The sequence below is a fragment of the Portunus trituberculatus genome, chromosome 44 (assembly GCF_017591435.1).
Source record: "Portunus trituberculatus isolate SZX2019 chromosome 44, ASM1759143v1, whole genome shotgun sequence".
Classification (NCBI taxonomy): domain Eukaryota; kingdom Metazoa; phylum Arthropoda; class Malacostraca; order Decapoda; family Portunidae; genus Portunus; species Portunus trituberculatus.
In genome coordinates this window covers 17,379,886-17,397,682 of record NC_059298.1, presented here as the reverse complement: position 1 = coordinate 17,397,682, position 17,797 = coordinate 17,379,886, and the positions used below count along the sequence as shown (strand labels likewise).

Here is a 17,797-nt window from a genome sequence, read left to right as displayed (position 1 = left end):
GATCTTGAACATCATCATCATCAACTTCATCGAAGCCAGCCCTATGGCACAGATTTACTGTTATTTCTGATCGCATTGATGTCGTCTTCAGCGAAGCCTGGGAAGTCATGCGCGCATTTTGGCCATACTTTATTCCACGCCAAGTTCATGGTAGACGTCTTCACTTCGTCCCAAGATGACTTGATGTTATCTAAGGCGTGCTTGATGTTATACGACTTCCACCATTCTCTGATAGTGGGCTTCCCAGGCCAATCTATGTCCTTTATCAGTTGCTGCATGGTTCGCCGCTAGTAGTAGGCTTTTAATATTTGCCATAATTATTATGAATATATTTGTGCTTACAATAGACCCTTTAATATTCCATTTATTCATCTAATTAGTAATGCATGTAAGTAATATGAAATGCAGTTAGAAATAAAAGGGGGGGAAAGAGGAAGAGATAATAGGCTCCAAGGGTGGTCAAGTTGAAGTCAATACTGTGAATGGCGGGGAGGTGTGGCGTGGATGACGTCATCACCCCTGCTCCCCCGCGCTTGGCCCTCTCGGATGACATGAGCGGATACCGTATCTGTGAATATTTCTTACCATATATCGAATCGAGGGTAGTAAATTCCAAATACCGTAACTGTGAATTTACCGGATAAAGAACTACCATATAACGAGGACTTACTGTATATATCTCTGATGAAAGTTCTCATCTCTCTGGCCTTCAAGTAATCCCTTATCAAATCTCACAAAGTTCGTCTCAGTCCTCCTATGCTCTCTAACTTCCAAAATAGTCTGCTGTGAAGGACTTTATCAAAAGCCTTTTTCTATATCCAGGTATACCGTGTCCACTCATCCATCTCGGCTCTCCAGTCCTTATATCACTCTTGAGAAAAAACTCAAAAACTTTGACTCACTACCTTTCTGTCCTGAACCCAAATTGTAGGTTCGATATAAAGAGTTCTTCCAGATGTTTAACACATTTTCCTTTGGTAACAGTTTCACATATCTTCCCCACAACACTTGTAAGTGATACCGGTCTGTAATTTAATATCTCAGTTGACTTTCCTCCCTTGAATATTAGGATTATGTTGGCTCTCTTCCATTCCAGTGGTATTCTCCCTTCTTTTAATGAGCTGGTAACCATTTCCCAAATTGGATCTAACAGCTTCTCTTTACATTTCTTTAGTGCCCAGCCTGATACACCATCTGACATTCAAATTATCTACTAGTCTTCCAACATCTTTGTGCATTGTGGTTTCCTGCAGTTCTCAGCAATGCAATGTCCTATTTGGTTCTTTAATTCCTCTTTATCAGTGAACACAGTTTTGAAATTCTCATTCATTATTTCACTCATTTCCTTTGCTGTTTGGTATGTCTTCCCTTTAATTATTTTTCTATTGTTTCCTTATTTTTCATCTTACCATGTATAAATTTGTAGAAAAGTTTGGGTTCATCTTCGCTGTTTCACCACATCTTTCTCAAAGTTTCTTTCTTCCTCTCTCCTTACTCTAATATATTAATTTCTCACATCCTTATACTACTGTCTGTTGTTTTTAATTTCTCTGCCTTTTGAGTTTCTTCCAAGCTTTATATTTTTCCTTTTTAGGTTCTATACATCTGACATTGTACCAAGCATGTATACTTTTCTTTACTCTATAGATTGGTATGTATTTTTACACTCCTTCGTTATATTTCTGTTGGAATATTTCATATTTCCCCTGTATTTTCCTTCCTTTCATAATGTTCCTCCATTCAGTATCAGCAAAAGATTTTCTTAACTTTTCAAAATCTGCTCCTGTATAATTTGATTTCTTTTTTGTAGTCTTTTCTGTATCTTATCCTGTCCTCTACCTGCATTTCCAACATTAATGTTACATGATCACTTCTTCCTATTGGACTAAGGTATTGCTTGCTGGGAGAGGAATCTGGCTTCTTTGTGAATACTAGGGTAAGCAATGATGGTTCTTCTTCCTCTCTGTACCTTTTTAATTCTTCCACTCACTGATCCAGTGTATTCACCATAGTCAACTGTGTGTATTTACTGTACCTACTTGTATTATACAGGTTTCAAGTGGGGCTCATAGTGTCCTGTCTCCATATCTCCATTTATCTTATTTTTCCTTAAAGTTATGCACATTATGTGCTGTAACAACTTCATTATCCAATGCATTCCACTTTTTCACCCTTCTGTATGGAAAACTGTATTTTCCAATATCCTTCACACACTGCCTCATCCTGATCTTCTTTTCATGTCCTCTTGTCCTTCCATCTTCTTCTGTCTACATCACCAGGTCTTCTTTGTCTATCTTTTCAATGCCATTTTGACTATCTTATAGATTATTATTAGGCTCACACGTTCTCTTCTATCTTGTAAGGTTGGCAGTCCCATTGCGTTCTTCATATGTTAGGTCCTTTAATTCCGGCACCATCTTTGTAGCAATCTTCTATATCCTTCCCAATTTTCTTAAATCCTTTTTAGAGCTTGGAGACCATACCACTGCTGCATATTCCAGCCTTGGACATATCATTCTTATGATGATTTTTTCTTCATATGTTTGTCCATGTATTGGAATGCCAGTCTTATATAAGTCACCATTTTATATGATAGTCCAAATATCATGGTTATGTGTTTTTGGGGGCTCAGATTTTCTTGTATAACCACTCCCAGATCTTTTTCCTCTTTAGCCTTCATTATTTTTTGTTCCTTTCCCATCAAATAGTTCTATACCGGTCTTCTCTTACTCTTTTCTAGTTCCATTGTGTGACATTTCTTGGCATTAAACTCCAATTTCCACTTCCTGTTCCACTTATAGATCTTGTTTATATCTTCCTGCAACAGCAGACAGTCCTCTCTGGTTTTGATAACTTTTAACAGCTTTGCATCATCAGCAAATATATTTATATAACTGTTTACCCCCAATGTGAATGTCGTTTACATAAATCTGAAACATAATGGTGGCAAACACTGACCCTTGTGGCACTCCGCTAGTTACTTTACCGCAAGATGAATGCGTATCTCTGATCACAGTTTTCATTTCCCTCTCCTTCAAATAATCTCTTGTCCCTTCTAGTGAAGTTCCTCGCAGTCCTCCTATGTTCTCTAGTTTCCAGAGTAGTCATCCATGAAGGACTTCGTCAAAAGCCTTTTAAATATGTAGGTATACTGTGTCCACCCATCCATGTCTGTTTTCAAGTCCTCCAATAACTCTCGAGTATAAGCTTGATAAGTTTGACACACATGACCTCCCTGTCCTGAACCCAAATTGTCTGTTCTATATGACTTGCTCCTCTTCTAGAAATTTAAGCCATTTTTCTTCGATAATTATTTCACATAACTTCCCTATGACACTTGTAAGTGACACTGCTCTGTAGTTTAGTGGTTTAGTTGCCTTTCCTCCTTTAAATATCGGAATTATGTTGGCTCTCATCCATTTTAGTGGAACTTTCCCTGCATTTATTAAACTTGTAATTATTTCCCAAATTGGATCCAGTAGTTTCTCTTTACATTCTTTTAACACCCATCCTGATACACCATCTGACCCCATTGCTTTTCTGACATCCAACTTATCCAGTAATATTCCAATATCCTCTTTGTGCACTGTGATCTCCTGTAATCCTTGGCAATGCAATCTCCTACTAGGTTCTGTGAAATCTTCTGCAGTGAACACCGTTTTGAAGCTCTCATTCATTATTTTACACATTTCCTTCTCTGTTTGGTATGTCTTCCCTTCTTTAGTTATTTTTTCAATTGTTTCCTTGTTCATTTATAAACTTGTAGAAAAGTTTGGGTTCGTCTTTGCTTTTATGCACCACATCTTTCTCAAAGTTTCTTTCTTCCTCTCCCCTTACTCTAATATATTAATATCTGGCATCCTTGTACTGCCGTCTGCTATAGTCATTTCTCTTTTTTACAAGATTCTTTCACACTTTATCTTTTGCTTTTTTAGCTTATATGCATCTAGCATTGTATCAAGCATGTATTTTTTCTTAACTTCATAAACAGGTACAATTTTTTTTTTTTTACTCCATTATATTTTTGTAAGAATGTCATATTTCCTTGTGCTGTCTTTCTGTACATAATCTTTCTCCACTCAATATCAGCAAAATAGATCCTTAATTTTTCAAAATCTGCTCTTGCATAATTTAATACCTCTCCTTTGTAGTCATCTCTGTAACTTATCTGATCTTCCTCGTGAATTTGCATCTCTTATGTTACATGATCACTTCTTCCCATTGGACTAAGTTATTGTGTGATTGGAGGGGGCTCTGGTTTCTTTGTGAATACTAGATCAAGGAACAATGATTCTTTCTCCTCCACCCTCTGTACCTTGTTGACTCCCTCATCCATTGATCCATTGCATTAACCATAGTCAGCTGTAACAGTTCCTCGCTCCACTGTCCAGCATTATCCATTAATTCCATCTCTCTCCAGTTTCCTTTTTTGCAGTTAAAGTCTCCAACTAAAAGTATTCTTCTATCTCTTTTTATAATTTTATCTAAGCAATTAATCACCTCTTGTTGCATATCTTTATGTTCCTCAGTTCCCCATGTATTTGTCTTAGGTGGCATATATCTAACTTTAATTTTTTTCTTCTTCAGTTCCTCTGTTTTGATTGTTACTCCCATTGCTTTCATATTGCATATCCTCCACACATATATTATCACAAACCATTATTAGCACTTCTCCCCCTTTACCCTCCCTTTCTCTCTTCTGGTTATTATATCCCTCCTCTTTAAAGCTAACATGGATCTGCTCTCTTACTTTTGTTTCAACAATGTACATTACATGTGACTTTTTATCTTTCAAATAATTCCTAACCTCCAACAAGTTTGATAACAACCCATCTATATTAGTATAAGTCACTCTTAGTTTCTTGCCTCCTCCACAACCTCCTCTTTCGTCTGTAGGTATCACTTCTTTAGTGTCGTATCCAGAACCGTCCAGTAGAAATTCTTCTTCTCTGTCTCTGTTCTTTTCTCGTTTTTTTTTCCTTAGCTTCACGTCGTAGCTTTTTCTCCTTTTCTCTCTCCTCTAAGGTCATATCTCTTTTTATCCATATAGCCTTGTGTTCAGTATTATTGGCCAGCTTCCCTTTCCTAGCCATAATTTCCTCTACTGCCACTTGGGGGATCTCATTTTCACTTTCATTAGTCTCCTATCCCCTTCACTGTATCTTCCTAGCTTGATGACTTCCTCCACCTCCTGGTCTAGTTCTTGTTTGCTGTCTTGTACTTGTTTAATAACCACTTTGGCCAATTCTCTCTCTTCACATTCTCTCGTGAATTTATTTGGATTTTTCTTTTCCTTCATCCCAAAAATCACGAAGCTTTTTTCCTTATCCACTGTATCCTACACCAGGTTTTCTTTCTTTTTAATTAATTCAATTACAGTGACTTTCATCTTTTCCTGAATTTGTTTCTTTACAACCTCCAAAAATTTTATTTTTTCCTCTTCCTTTTCCTGCTACCATTAATTTTGTAGTTCCTTCAGCTTGTTTTCACCCAATCCACCTTTTACCCTGTCCACAATCCCATCCTGCACTTTAACCTGTAAGTTCCTTAAGGAGCCTTTGTAGTCTTGGCATGTGGCATTTAGTATGTCATTTTGTTTCTTTATTTCTTGTATTTCTTTTAATCCCTGATTGATTGCATTGATCTCACATTCTACCAATCTCAATTTCAGCTCTTTGTTTTCCATTGTCAGTCTGTCTTCTTTGTCCATTAGACTCGACATCACTTCCTTCATATAACTTAATTCCCTTTCTACATTGATCAACCTTCTCATACTACCTTGTTCATCCCTGAATCCAAAAAACCCTTGTCCATAATATCCTCAGTTAGTTTCCTTAGTCCAACAAGAGTTTCAGTGTACCATTGGTTTTCACACGAAGGCATATGTTTTGATTCCATCATACATCTGGCAGCACTGCTCTGTTCCATTTCTCTCTCGTCCTTCTTTCCCTGTATACAATCCAAAACTTATTTAATATGGAGACAGGAGAACCTATAGCCCCCTCCCCCGCTGTACATACGTCTAGGCCAGTCACCAGCTCCTGTTGTAGCTTTTCCCTGCAAGCTGCTCAGATATATTTGGCTGGCACAATGTCCTGGTTGTTTGTGTGTGTGTGTGTGTGTGTGTGTGTGTGTGTGTGTGTGTGTGTGTGTGTGTGTGTGTGTGTGTGTGTGTGTGTTTACCTAGTTGTAGTTTTACAGGGCCTGGGCTTTATGCTCGTGTGGCCCCTTCTCCATATCTACACTTATCCAGTCTTACTTTAAAAGTATGCACACTCGTTGCAGACACTACTTCTTCATTTAAACTGTTCCACGTCTCAATACATCTTTGCGGGAAACTATATTTTTTAACATCTCTCAGACATCTTCCTTTTCTCAGCTTTTTACTATGCGATCTTGTGCTTCGAATGTCATATTCTTCTCTCAGGATCAGTTTCTCATTATCCACTTGGTCCATTCCATTGATCAATTTATAAACTTATATCAGATCTCCTCTCTCCCTTCTTTGTTCCAGGGTTGGTAGATCCATAGCCTTTAGTCTCTCCTCATATGTCATCCCTTCAAATTCTGGAACCATTCTTGTAGCCATTTTTTGTAGTCTCTCCAACTTCCTTATGTGTTTCTTTTTATGAGGGGTCCACACTACTCCTGCATATTCCAATCTGGGTCTTATTATAGTACTTATCAATTTCTTCATCATTTTTTTGTCCATGTAGTGAAATGCTACTCCAATTTTCCTTAACAAATTATGTTTCTCTAAAATTTCTATCAATATGGCTTACTGGTTGATTGTTTTCTTCTGTCGTCACTCCTAAGTCCTTTTCCTTTTTTACTTTCTCCAGTTCTACTCCATCTCTCATCTTATAGATTCCCACGAGTCGTTTTTCACTTTTTCCCATTTCCATGACATGGCTTTTGTTCACATTGAATTCCATTTCCCACTTTTTACTCCATTCCCAGATCTTATTTAGGTCTTCTTGCAGTATTTCACAATCCTCTTTTTGCTTTATAACTCTGCCCAGTTTCGTATCATCTGCAAACAGATTTATGTAGCTGTTCACTCCTTCTGGCATGTCGTTAATATAAATGAGGAAAAGTATTGGTGCCAATACTGACCCCTGTGGCACTCTGCTTTCTACTGCTCTCCACTTGGACTTCATATCTTTAACTACCGTCCTTATTTCTCTCCCCCTCAAATAATTTTCTATCCCTCTCAATGTGCTTCCTTTTTAACCACTCTTCTCCTCTAACTTCCAGAGTAATCTTGCATGTGGCACTTTGTCAAATGCCTTTTTTAAATTAAAATAAATGCAGTCAACCCATCCCTCTCTCTCTCTTGTACTCTATCAACTATTCTGGAGTAGAAACTCAGTAAATTTGTTACACACGACCGACCTTTTCTAAAACCAAATTGGCTATTTGATAATAATTTGTTGTCTTCAAGAAACTCGATCCATTGTTTCTTTATTACTTTCACACATCTTGTATATTATACTAGTTAGTGATACCGGTCTGTAATTTAAAGGTTCTTCCTTCCTTCCGCTCTTATATATGGGAACCACCTCACCTCTTTTCCATTCTACTGGTACTGTTCCATTTTCTATTGAGCATTTTATGATGTTGTATATAGGACTTGCTAGTTCTTCCCTATATTCTTTCAGTATTCTGCCTGAGACTTCATCCGGTCCCATTGCCTTCTCTTCATCCAGTTCCTTCATTAACTCTTTTATTTCAAGCTTGTGTGTGTGTGTGTGTGTGTGTGTGTGTGTGTGTGTGTGTTTATGTTTATGTAGGAGGGACAACTGGCCAAGAGCAACAAAATACAGGTAACTCTTGATTTACGCGTGTTTGTTAACCCATATGTGGTCAATCACGTACAAGTACGTGAAATCGGAGGTTACTTCCTGTGGTCAATCACGTACAAGTACGTTCGTCACTTTCCCGCCTTCTACTACTTCCAGATGCCTTCTGCTTACATGAATTATTTTTCTGTATGTGTCTAGCATATTTTAGCACGGCTTCCTGCCATTTGAACACGTGCGTGAGCCCTCCCCCCCCAACCCCCTCTCACTGCGCACGCGCTGCTGCTTCCCCGTGTCGGAGCGTCCCCATCCATCACTTGGCTATGAGTCACAATGGCAGGAACGCGTCACCGCTCTCTAACTTTCGCTGAGATTGATGAGCTGTTATGTCATAGATTATCATTTATAGTGTAAATAATGTGAAGGAAGCCAAAGGGTACTTGTAGTGTTAGACAAAAAAATATAATTATTTTGTAATAAAACTGCTTCATTTAAAAAATGGAAATTAACTATATATGAAAACATGCAACTGTCTTAGATAATAAGGACCCATAATACACTTACTTATCGTAGATTATCATTTATAGCTCTTAAAGGTCGGTAAACAACAAAAATCAAGAAAAACAAAAATCGACGCCTGGCAGCACCAGCGAGCCAAGTTTAAAGCCCCAGCGGGACATTTAAAAATGCCGATTTTGAACTTTAACTTATTTTTTTTTAGTTTTGTGATCATTTTCATACATATGGAACAATAAACAAAAAAGTGATTTTTGGTGACCAGGATGAGTATATGTGATGTAAAGGTATGTTGACCTCTTATGGGTTAATACGCGACCAAATAATATTATAATTACCATATTTTACGGCTTGCAAGACACTGCATCTTGGAAGACGCGCCCTAATATTTGAAGGAAATTTCTAAGAAAAAAGAAGTCATTCTCATACAAGAACACATTCACCATATACCCGACCACTGAACACAAAAACATAAGAAGCAAGGAGTCTGCAAGACACTATTGTTTCAGCACTCATTACAAATTTGCAAGAGCACTCACCACATATTTAGAACTATGTAAATAAAAACACCATAGGTGAATACGTACACAGTAAAGCAGTCCATCTCTTCTTGTTTTAGTGGCTGGCGACGGTATGTATTGGACATATTGTTTGCATTACATGATCACTTGTCCTCAATTTCGGATGTTTGTCATTCGGAAATTCCAAAGTTTTGGAAATTTGGGTGACTGAACAACTTAGGTTATTAAAATAGCTGAATCGCCGAAACCGAACATGTCAGTGCTGCAGTTCGTATTTATTTTATTTTGCAATCGTGCTTCACAGGCTTTATGAATGTGAATATAATTCATAAGTGGAATTTTGACTCTTGCTTGAATGAGTAAGCCACTTGGATGTTCTATTAATAAAGGTATAAAGGCGCCTGGCATGTGCGTGCATTCGTGTGTATGTATGTGTGTGTTGCTATGAGACAAGGGAGTAGCCCGTTTTCTCCACATGCTGAGTAAGCTCCACAAAGGATTATGGTATTGGAAATACTTGTAATAGCTAAGTACTGAGTTTACATCATATAAAAAGCTGAATTAAATAGTACTTAAGCTAACATCATAATGTAATGACTCAACATACAAATCCAGGTGACTATCGGTGTCCAAGCTCGCTTGAGGCTGGGTGTTACCTTTCAATACAACATTCATCTTGGAAGACACACTAGTGTTTTTCAGGGTATTTTTTAGGAAGAACAGTGCATCTTGTAATCAGTAAAATACGGTAATTAAATTTGTGCGATCGGTTTGCTTATACACGATTTGGCCCAACCGTATTTTCAAACTGAGTGCCGGACGCAATTTCAAACTGCGCCAGAGAGTTCCGCAGCTGGCCGATAGGTGGGAGCATCACTGCTCCTTCCTCTTCCCGCGCCTCATTTGCAGCCTGCCAGCACCGAGTACAGACACAATCTCTTCAATATGCCTTCAAGGACTGGCCATGACAGCCAAGAGGCTCATTGAAGTACTTGGAAAAATGAGAGAAGGTCTTGCCATACTAGAGGAAATGGACTCCAATGTGGAGCGGGGCAGCACAGCGACAAGAAAAGCCATGGACCCACTCTTCTGCTACACAGTAATGCAAAAAGAATTTTCCAAGAAAAAGCACCAGACTACCATGCTGCAGTTTTTCAAGAAAACAGTGGAAGATGTAGTACCAGAAGAGGATGTGGACAATCCCGTGGAAGCGGTGGAAGCAGAGGAAGCGCAGGTGGATGATGACATCCTTGACTCGGAGGTGGACAGTGAGGGCAAATGCTTGTGAGGGTGTGAAGACATTGGCGTCCTGCGTTTATTTTTTTACTAGTGTTTACTTTTGATAAGTGGATTTTTGATCAAGTGGAAAAGCTCAGAGGAAGATGGTGACTGACTGTGGTGTGAGTGGTGAAGGCAGTGATGCAGTGAGTGTTGTGTTTACGTATTCATTGTTTTGTTGTTTTCTCTTATTACTTTTTGCTTTCTCTTATTATTTCTTGCTTTTCCCTTTACTTTAAATGCACTTCTAGTATTTAGAATGGTAAATAATAAAAACATGTTAATTTAGACAAATAAATAGAGTATTTTGTAGAAATTTTTTGGACCACATCTCGCATCCCCCATATTATCTATTGTTTCGTATGAGAATTGCAAGTTTGTATTATGCAAATTTTGAAATATGTGATGCCTCTTGGAACGCATCTATCACTTAAATCAAGAGTTACCTGTATACAAAAAAAAAGGCCCACTGAGCTGCCAGTTCTTTTAAATGACACAAGAGTTAACCTAAATTCAGGGACAAATGTTTTGAGACCTCCCTCTTAACCCTTATGTTCCGGCGATCGTATATGAACGATTGCATCAGTGCATCCATAGCGACGGCGATCGTTCCTGTAATCAAGATTTTACGCGCCTCATGTCTGAGATCCACGCACAGTTTCTCAAGTCAGATGGCGAGTGGAAGTATCTGGCTTCTTTTTCCACCCGTAGTGTTGCCACTGGTTCTTTATATTTAGGGGTAACGAAGCTATTCTCCCATTCTGAGGGCGACACTTGGCAACCTCAGCGACCCGCCGTGTCGAAAGCACCCTGATAAGAGCGAAGGGACGTCTCAGTTCATAACTCACTATGGAACAAGACAGATGATTTTTATTTAGCAGTGCTTCTGAGCCTGACTACAGTGACAGTGATTATGAGGAAGAAACTGAAGAAAGCGAAGACAGCAGTAGTGAAGACTCGGAAAATGATTCAGAGGATCCACCTGTTTTCTCAGAACAGAGAGAAGCCAGAGATAGTGGGGATGGAGAACAGACTCCAAACATCATATTGAGAACCCAGACTGGCTCACGAAGATGCAGGCGTGCCTCTCGTGTTCTGGGAAGACGATCAAGGGGCGTGTGTGTGTGTGTGTGTGTGTGTGTGTGTGTGTGTGTGTGTGAGAGAGAGAGAGAGAGAGAGAGAGAGAGAGAGAGAGAGAGAGAGAGATGATACCTACATGTTATTTGCTTGGAACTTGATATGAAAAGGGGTAAAAGAATACTCTCTCTCTCTCTCTCATTGGAAGTGTATAATTTCTCTTCCAAGATAAGAGAGAGAGAGAGTGTGTGTGTTTGCGCGGTGTCATCGCTCACTGAGCTGTTTCTGCTTGACGGATCACACAGCGGGCGGAGGAGGAATCCTTGATAAGGCAATGACTAAACTTTCAGAGGTCACATTGAGCTAGAAAGTACATCATTTTATTCAGAATAACAAAGAGAAAATAATTATTAGTATTCAAACAGTCTTCTGACAATTTCTAGGTTTACCATTTTTACCCGTCATGGGATATTGGAAAATAGTTTAATCACCGGAACATAAGGGTTAAAAGAAGTCAAGTCGTAGGAAAATGGAAATACAGAAGCAGGCAGGAAGTTCCAGAGTTTACCAGTGAAAGGTATGAGTGGTTGAGAATACTGGTTAACGCTTGCATTAGAGAGTTGGAGAGAATAGGGGTGAGAGGAAAAAGAAAGCCTTGTGGAGTGAGACTGCAGGAGGGGGGGAGGCATGTAGCTAGCAAGATCAGTAGAGCAGTCAACATGAAAATAGCGATAAAAGATAGAAAGAGATGCAACATTTCAGCGCTGAGAAAGAGGGTGAAGACTGTCAATCAGAGAAGGGGAGTTGATGAGACAAAAAGCTTTTGATTCCACCCTATCTAACACCAAACATACAAAAAGTACTCCATACAAGGACGGATAAGGCCCTTGTACAGAGCTAGTAGTAAGAGGAGCAAGAGAAACTGGCGGAGATGCCACAGAACACCTAACTTCATAGAAGCTGATTTAGCATGAGATGAGATGTTAAGTTTCCAGTAAAGTACAGGCTAAAGGATATTTAGTGTGGAAGAGGGAGACTGTTGAGTGTCATTGAAGAAGAGGGGATAGTTGTCTAGAAGGTTCTGTCAAGTTGATAGATGAAGGAATTGAGTTTTCGAGGCACTGAACAATACAAAAGTTTTCTCTGCCCCATTCAGAAATCTTAGAAAGATTAGAAGTCAGGCATTCTGTGGCATCCTTGCATGATCTGATGACTTTCTGAACGATTGGTCATCTCTGAAAGGATGTGGAAAGATGTAGTGTGGTATCATCGGCGTGGGAGTGGATAAGGCAAGAAGTTTGGTTAGGAAGATCATTAATGAATAATGGAAAGAGAGTGGGTGACAGGACAGAACCCTGAGGAACACCACTGTTAATAGATATAGAAGAACAGTGGCCGTCTACCACGGCTGCAATAGAACAGTCAGAAAGGGAACTTGAGATAAAGTTGCAGAGGGAAGGATAGAAACTGTAGGAGGATAGTTTTGAAATCAAAGCTTTGTGCCAGACTCTATGAAAGGCTTTTGATATGTCTAATGCGATGGCTAAAGTTTCACTGAAATCTCTAAAAGAGGATAACCAAGACTCAGTAAGGAATGCCAGAAGATCAAGAGTAGAGCAACCTTGATGGAAACCATACTGGCGATCAGATAGAAGATTGTGAAGTGACAGATGTTTAAGAATCTTCCTATTGAGGATAGATTCAAAAACTTTAGACAAGCAAGAGATTAAAGCTAGGAAGGTAGTTTGAGGGATTAGACCAGTCACCCTTTTTAAGAACAGGCTGAATGTAGGCAAACTTCTAGCACGAAGGAATGGTAGAAGTTGATAGACATAGTTGAAAGAGTTTGGCCAGGCAAGGTGCAAGCACTGAGGCACAGTTTTTTAGATCAATAGCAGGGACCCCATTAAGTCCATTAACTTTCTGAGGGTTTAGGTCAGCAAGAGCATGGAAAACATCATTACAAAGAACTTTAATTGTAGGCATGAAATAGTCAGGAAGAGGAGAGGGAGGAACAAGCACAGAATCATCCAAGGTGGAGTTGTTAGCAAAGCTTTGAGAGAATAGTTCAGCCTTACTAAGAGACAGAAGAAATGGCAGTGATGCCATCATGATGAAATAAAGGAGGGAAAGATGAAGAAATAAGCTTACTGGAGATGATTTTGGCCGTATGCCAGAAGTCATGAGAGGAGTTGGAGTTTGAAAGATTTTAACATTTTCTATTTATGAAAGAGTGTTTGGCAAGTTGAAGAACAGACTTGGCATGATTCCGGACAGAAATATAAAGTGCATGAGATTCAGGAGATGGAAGGCTCAAGGACCTCTTGTGGGTAACCTCTCTATCATGTATAGCACAAGAACAGGCTGAGTTAAACCAAGGTTTAAAAGGTTAAGGTTGAGGAAAAGAATGAGGAATGTATGCCTCCATGCCAGACACTATCACCTCTGTTATGCATTCAGCACACAGAGATGGGTCTCTGACATGGAAATGGTAATCATTCCAGGGAAAAATCAGTATAATCCTCTTCAGGTACCCCCAACTGGCAGAGGCAAAATGCCAGAAGCATCTCCACTTTGGGGGATCCTGAGGAGAGATTAGGGAAATAGTACAAGATACAGAAATGAGATTGTGATCAGAGGAGCCCAACAGAGAAGATAGGGTAACAGCATAAGTTGAAGGATTATAGGTAAGGAAAATATCAAGAATGTTGGGCGTATCTCCAAGACAGTCAGGAATATGAGTAGGATGTTGCACAAGTTGCTCTAGGTTATAGAGGATAGCAAAGTTGAAGACTAGTTCACCGGGATGATCACTGAAGGGAGAGGAATGCCAAAGCTGGTGGTGAACATTGAAATCTCCAAGGATGGAGATCTCCACAAAAGGATAGAGGGACAGAATGTGCTCCACTTTGGGAGTTAAATAGTCAGAGAATTTACTATAGTCAGAGGAGTCAGGGGAGAGATAAACAGCACAGATAAATTTAGTTAGAGAGTGGCTATTGAGTCAAAGCCAGATGGTGGAAAACTTGGAAGATTCGAGAGCGTGGGCAGAAGAACAAGTTAAGCCATTGTGCACATAGATGCATCATCCAGCTTTGGAGTGAAAATGAGGATAGAGAAAGTAAGAGGGAACCATGAAGGGGCTACTGTCAGTTGCCTCAGATAGCTGTGTTTCGGTGAGGAAAAGAAGATGAGGTTTAATAGAGGAGAGGTAGCGTTCCACAGATTGAAAATTAGATCTAAGACTACAAATATTGTAGAAGTTCATGAAGAAAAGTGAAGGAAGGTGTCAAGACATTTTGGATCGTCACCGTGAGACAGTCCGACCTGGGGGACATTTCTGGTCCCCTCACCAGAAGGGGACTCCAAGGCTGGATTTGGAGTTGCCATTTTTTTATTTTGAATCTTAAGTGAAGGGTGTGTGTGTGTGTAGTAAGTGCATGTAGTTTTATGTGAAGAAGGAGAGTTGTGTTTAGAGGGCAGGCTGTGACTCCCCCCTTGAGTTGTGAGACACAAAGGGAAATGTTCAGTGAGATCACAACTAGCTTTAATGGAAAGTTCACAGCACTCCCTGAACTAGTGCTATTAGATCTCACTGGGAATAAATTTTTATTTTGGTAGGTGTCTACTATGTGTGTGTATTTACCTATTTGTATTTATCTAATTGTACAGGGTTCAAGCAGGGCTCTTAGTGTCCTGTCTCTATACCTCCATTTATCTAATTTTTCTTTAAAGCTATGCACTTTATGTGCTGCAACAACTTCATCATTCAAAGCATTCCACTTTTCCATCATTTTACATGGAAAACTGTATTTTCCAATATCCGGCACACTATCTCTTCATCTCTTCCTGATCTTCGTAATTTGCAGCATAGCCATCATAGATAAGGGTTGTGGTGAGAGTTTCATGAAGGGACCACATAAGAACATTATGAATATAGGAAGTCATGAACTATCAATCACAGTTGGTTACAATAAATCAGTCATAACTCAATCATGTTGAATGTCATCTGTATTAAATTGCTGTATATTATGCTTGGTAATTACATTGTAATAATCTCAGAAACATTTTCTTTGTTTTTACTTAATTTTATGGGCTCATGATTTTTATCATCATTTTTATTACCATTTTCTGTTCATTAATGTTATAGTTGTGGTCATAAAGTTGAAGTTCTAAGTCATGTAGATCGTAAGTCATATGTGCAAGAATTCTAGCATTGGCAAGACAGTTAACTAAACAAGTTATGCATGGATTGAATAGGGAAAACATGAAAGAATTATAATGAAATATGTTTTCAACATTAATATCCTTGTTTTAAATATTTCAGAGAACTGGAAACACAAATGGCTGGGCTTACACCATCTTCCGTTCCAGTAAATTTAGGAAACACTGGCTTACTATCTCTGGATCCTTCTCCTGACAAGTTACCTCAGTATTACCAGTTACTTGACTGTTATACATATATGGAAAAGGTAAATAATTGCTTGTGAATGCTCAATTACAGTAGTTTTGAATTATATTATGAAAGCTATCCATATATATAAATATAAATAAATAAATATATATATATATATATATATATATATATATATATATATATATATATATATATATATATATATATATATATATATATACACACACACACACGTACACACACAGGCAACCCCCGCTTAACAAAGATTCACACAACGAAATTTCGCTACAACGAAGGTTTCCTTTTACTACCATCTGCTCGTTCAATGAACACCATACTCACTTTAATGAAATATTATCCAGGTAATTTTTTCAAAGTTTGAAAGAACCGCCGTATCACGCAAGCCGACAGGCTTTTGAATGCACCAGCACCTCTCGTGGACAAAACGCGCACCACTCCCTCTCCCTAGTTCAAAACAATAACAGCATCAGCAGTTGCTCATCTTCCCTCACTCTGCATGCCACCAAAATGCCCTACAATGTCGCCTAGCGTTGCTAAGAAGACCAGGAAGTCTATTACTCTCAAAGTGAAGCTGGATATTATTCACAGACACGAGAGAGGCGAGAAAACTAATAGCATTGCTTCCCACCATGGCTTGATTCCATGTATTGTCTACCATTTTTAAGTCAGCTGACTCTATCAAGAAGGTTGGTGAGATCATATCTTCCTTGCAAACTAAAAGAACCACCTGAACTCGTGACTCAGCAATAGATAAAATGGAAAGCCTTGAGGAAATGTGGTACATAAGTTTTGTATGCGGTACAATGATGCGCCCTTTGTTTACATTCCACAGGTTGCCAGCTAGCGTATTTCCTGCTCCACTCTCCCTCTCTTCATAAATTTAAGATCATCAACATTATAAAGATACTTACGTACATACGTACATTAGTGTACATTGTAATGATTAAGTCTTAAATTAAACTGCTTAAATGTTTAACTTCATAATTTTTACTTTCATTAAACTTTTTACTGTATTATTATGCACTCTTTCTTTGTTTACTCTCAATGGAAACTCAAGTCAGGGGTTAAACTTGTTATAATTGATTCGCTTAACGAAAATTTGCTTAACGAAAGGTTTTTTAGGAACGTAACCCATTCGTTAGCGGGGTTCTATATATATATATATATATATATATATATATATATATATATATATATATATATATATATATATATATATATATATATACAGGCAACCCCCATTTAACGAAGGTTCACACAACGAAATTTCGCTACAAGGTAGGTTTCATTTTACTACCATCTGCTCGTTTAAAGAACACCAAACTCGCTTTAACGAAGTTTTATCCAGGTAATTTTTTTCAAAATTTGAAAGCCCCATTGTATTATGCAAGCTGACAGGCTTTTGAATACACCAGGAGCTGCTGGTACTAAGGACTGCCTCAGGAAAAATCCTGTGACACCTATAGAATAAAGATCAAGATCAAGCCTCTCATGGACAAGTATCAGGATCAAGATCAAAATCAAGACAACACGCGCAACACTCACTCCCCAGTCAAAACATAACAGCGTCAGCAGCGGCTTGGCTTCCCTAGCTCAACTTACAACCAAAACGCCCTGCAATTGGCCTAGTGTTCGTAAGAAGACCAGGAAGTCTCTTACTCTCCAAGTGAAGCTAGATATTATTCACAGACACGAGAGAGGCCAGAAAACTATAGCAGTGCTGGCCACCATCTCGACTCCATATTATACTGTCTCTATTTTCAAGTCAGCAGACTCTATTAAGAAGGCTGGTAAGACCGTATCTTCCTTGCAAGCTAAAAGAACCACCTGAACTCGTGACTCTACAATGGATAAAATGGAAAGCCTTGTGGAAATATGGTACATAAGTTTTGTATGCAGTACAATGATGCACACTTTGTTTACATTCCACAGGTTGCCGGTTAGTGTTTTTCCCGTTTCACTCTTCCTCCCTTCATAAAGTTAAGATCATCAACATTATAAAGTTACGTACATAAATACTTTAGTGTACATTATAATGACTTAAATTAAACTACCTAAATGTTTAACTTCATAATTTTTACTTTCATTAAACCTTTTACTGTACTATGATGCACTCTCGCTTTGCTTACTCTGAATGGAAGTTCAAATCAGGGGTTAAACTTGTT

At 38.7% G+C, this 17,797-nt stretch overlaps 1 protein-coding gene across 3 annotated transcripts in view; it reads left to right on the top strand.

The window, feature by feature from the left end:
- Positions 1-17,797, top strand: part of LOC123518549 (mediator of RNA polymerase II transcription subunit 27-like) — a 100,037-nt gene that overhangs the window by 45,323 nt on the left and 36,917 nt on the right. For all 3 annotated transcript variants that reach the window (XR_006678814.1, XR_006678815.1, XM_045279383.1), the window contains exon 3: positions 15,522-15,666. Coding sequence is in view for 1 of the 3 variants with exons in the window: in XM_045279383.1 (XP_045135318.1) it covers positions 15,522-15,666 (145 nt within the window). In the remaining 2 variants the exon portion in view is untranslated. The remainder of the gene's footprint in view (positions 1-15,521; positions 15,667-17,797) is intronic.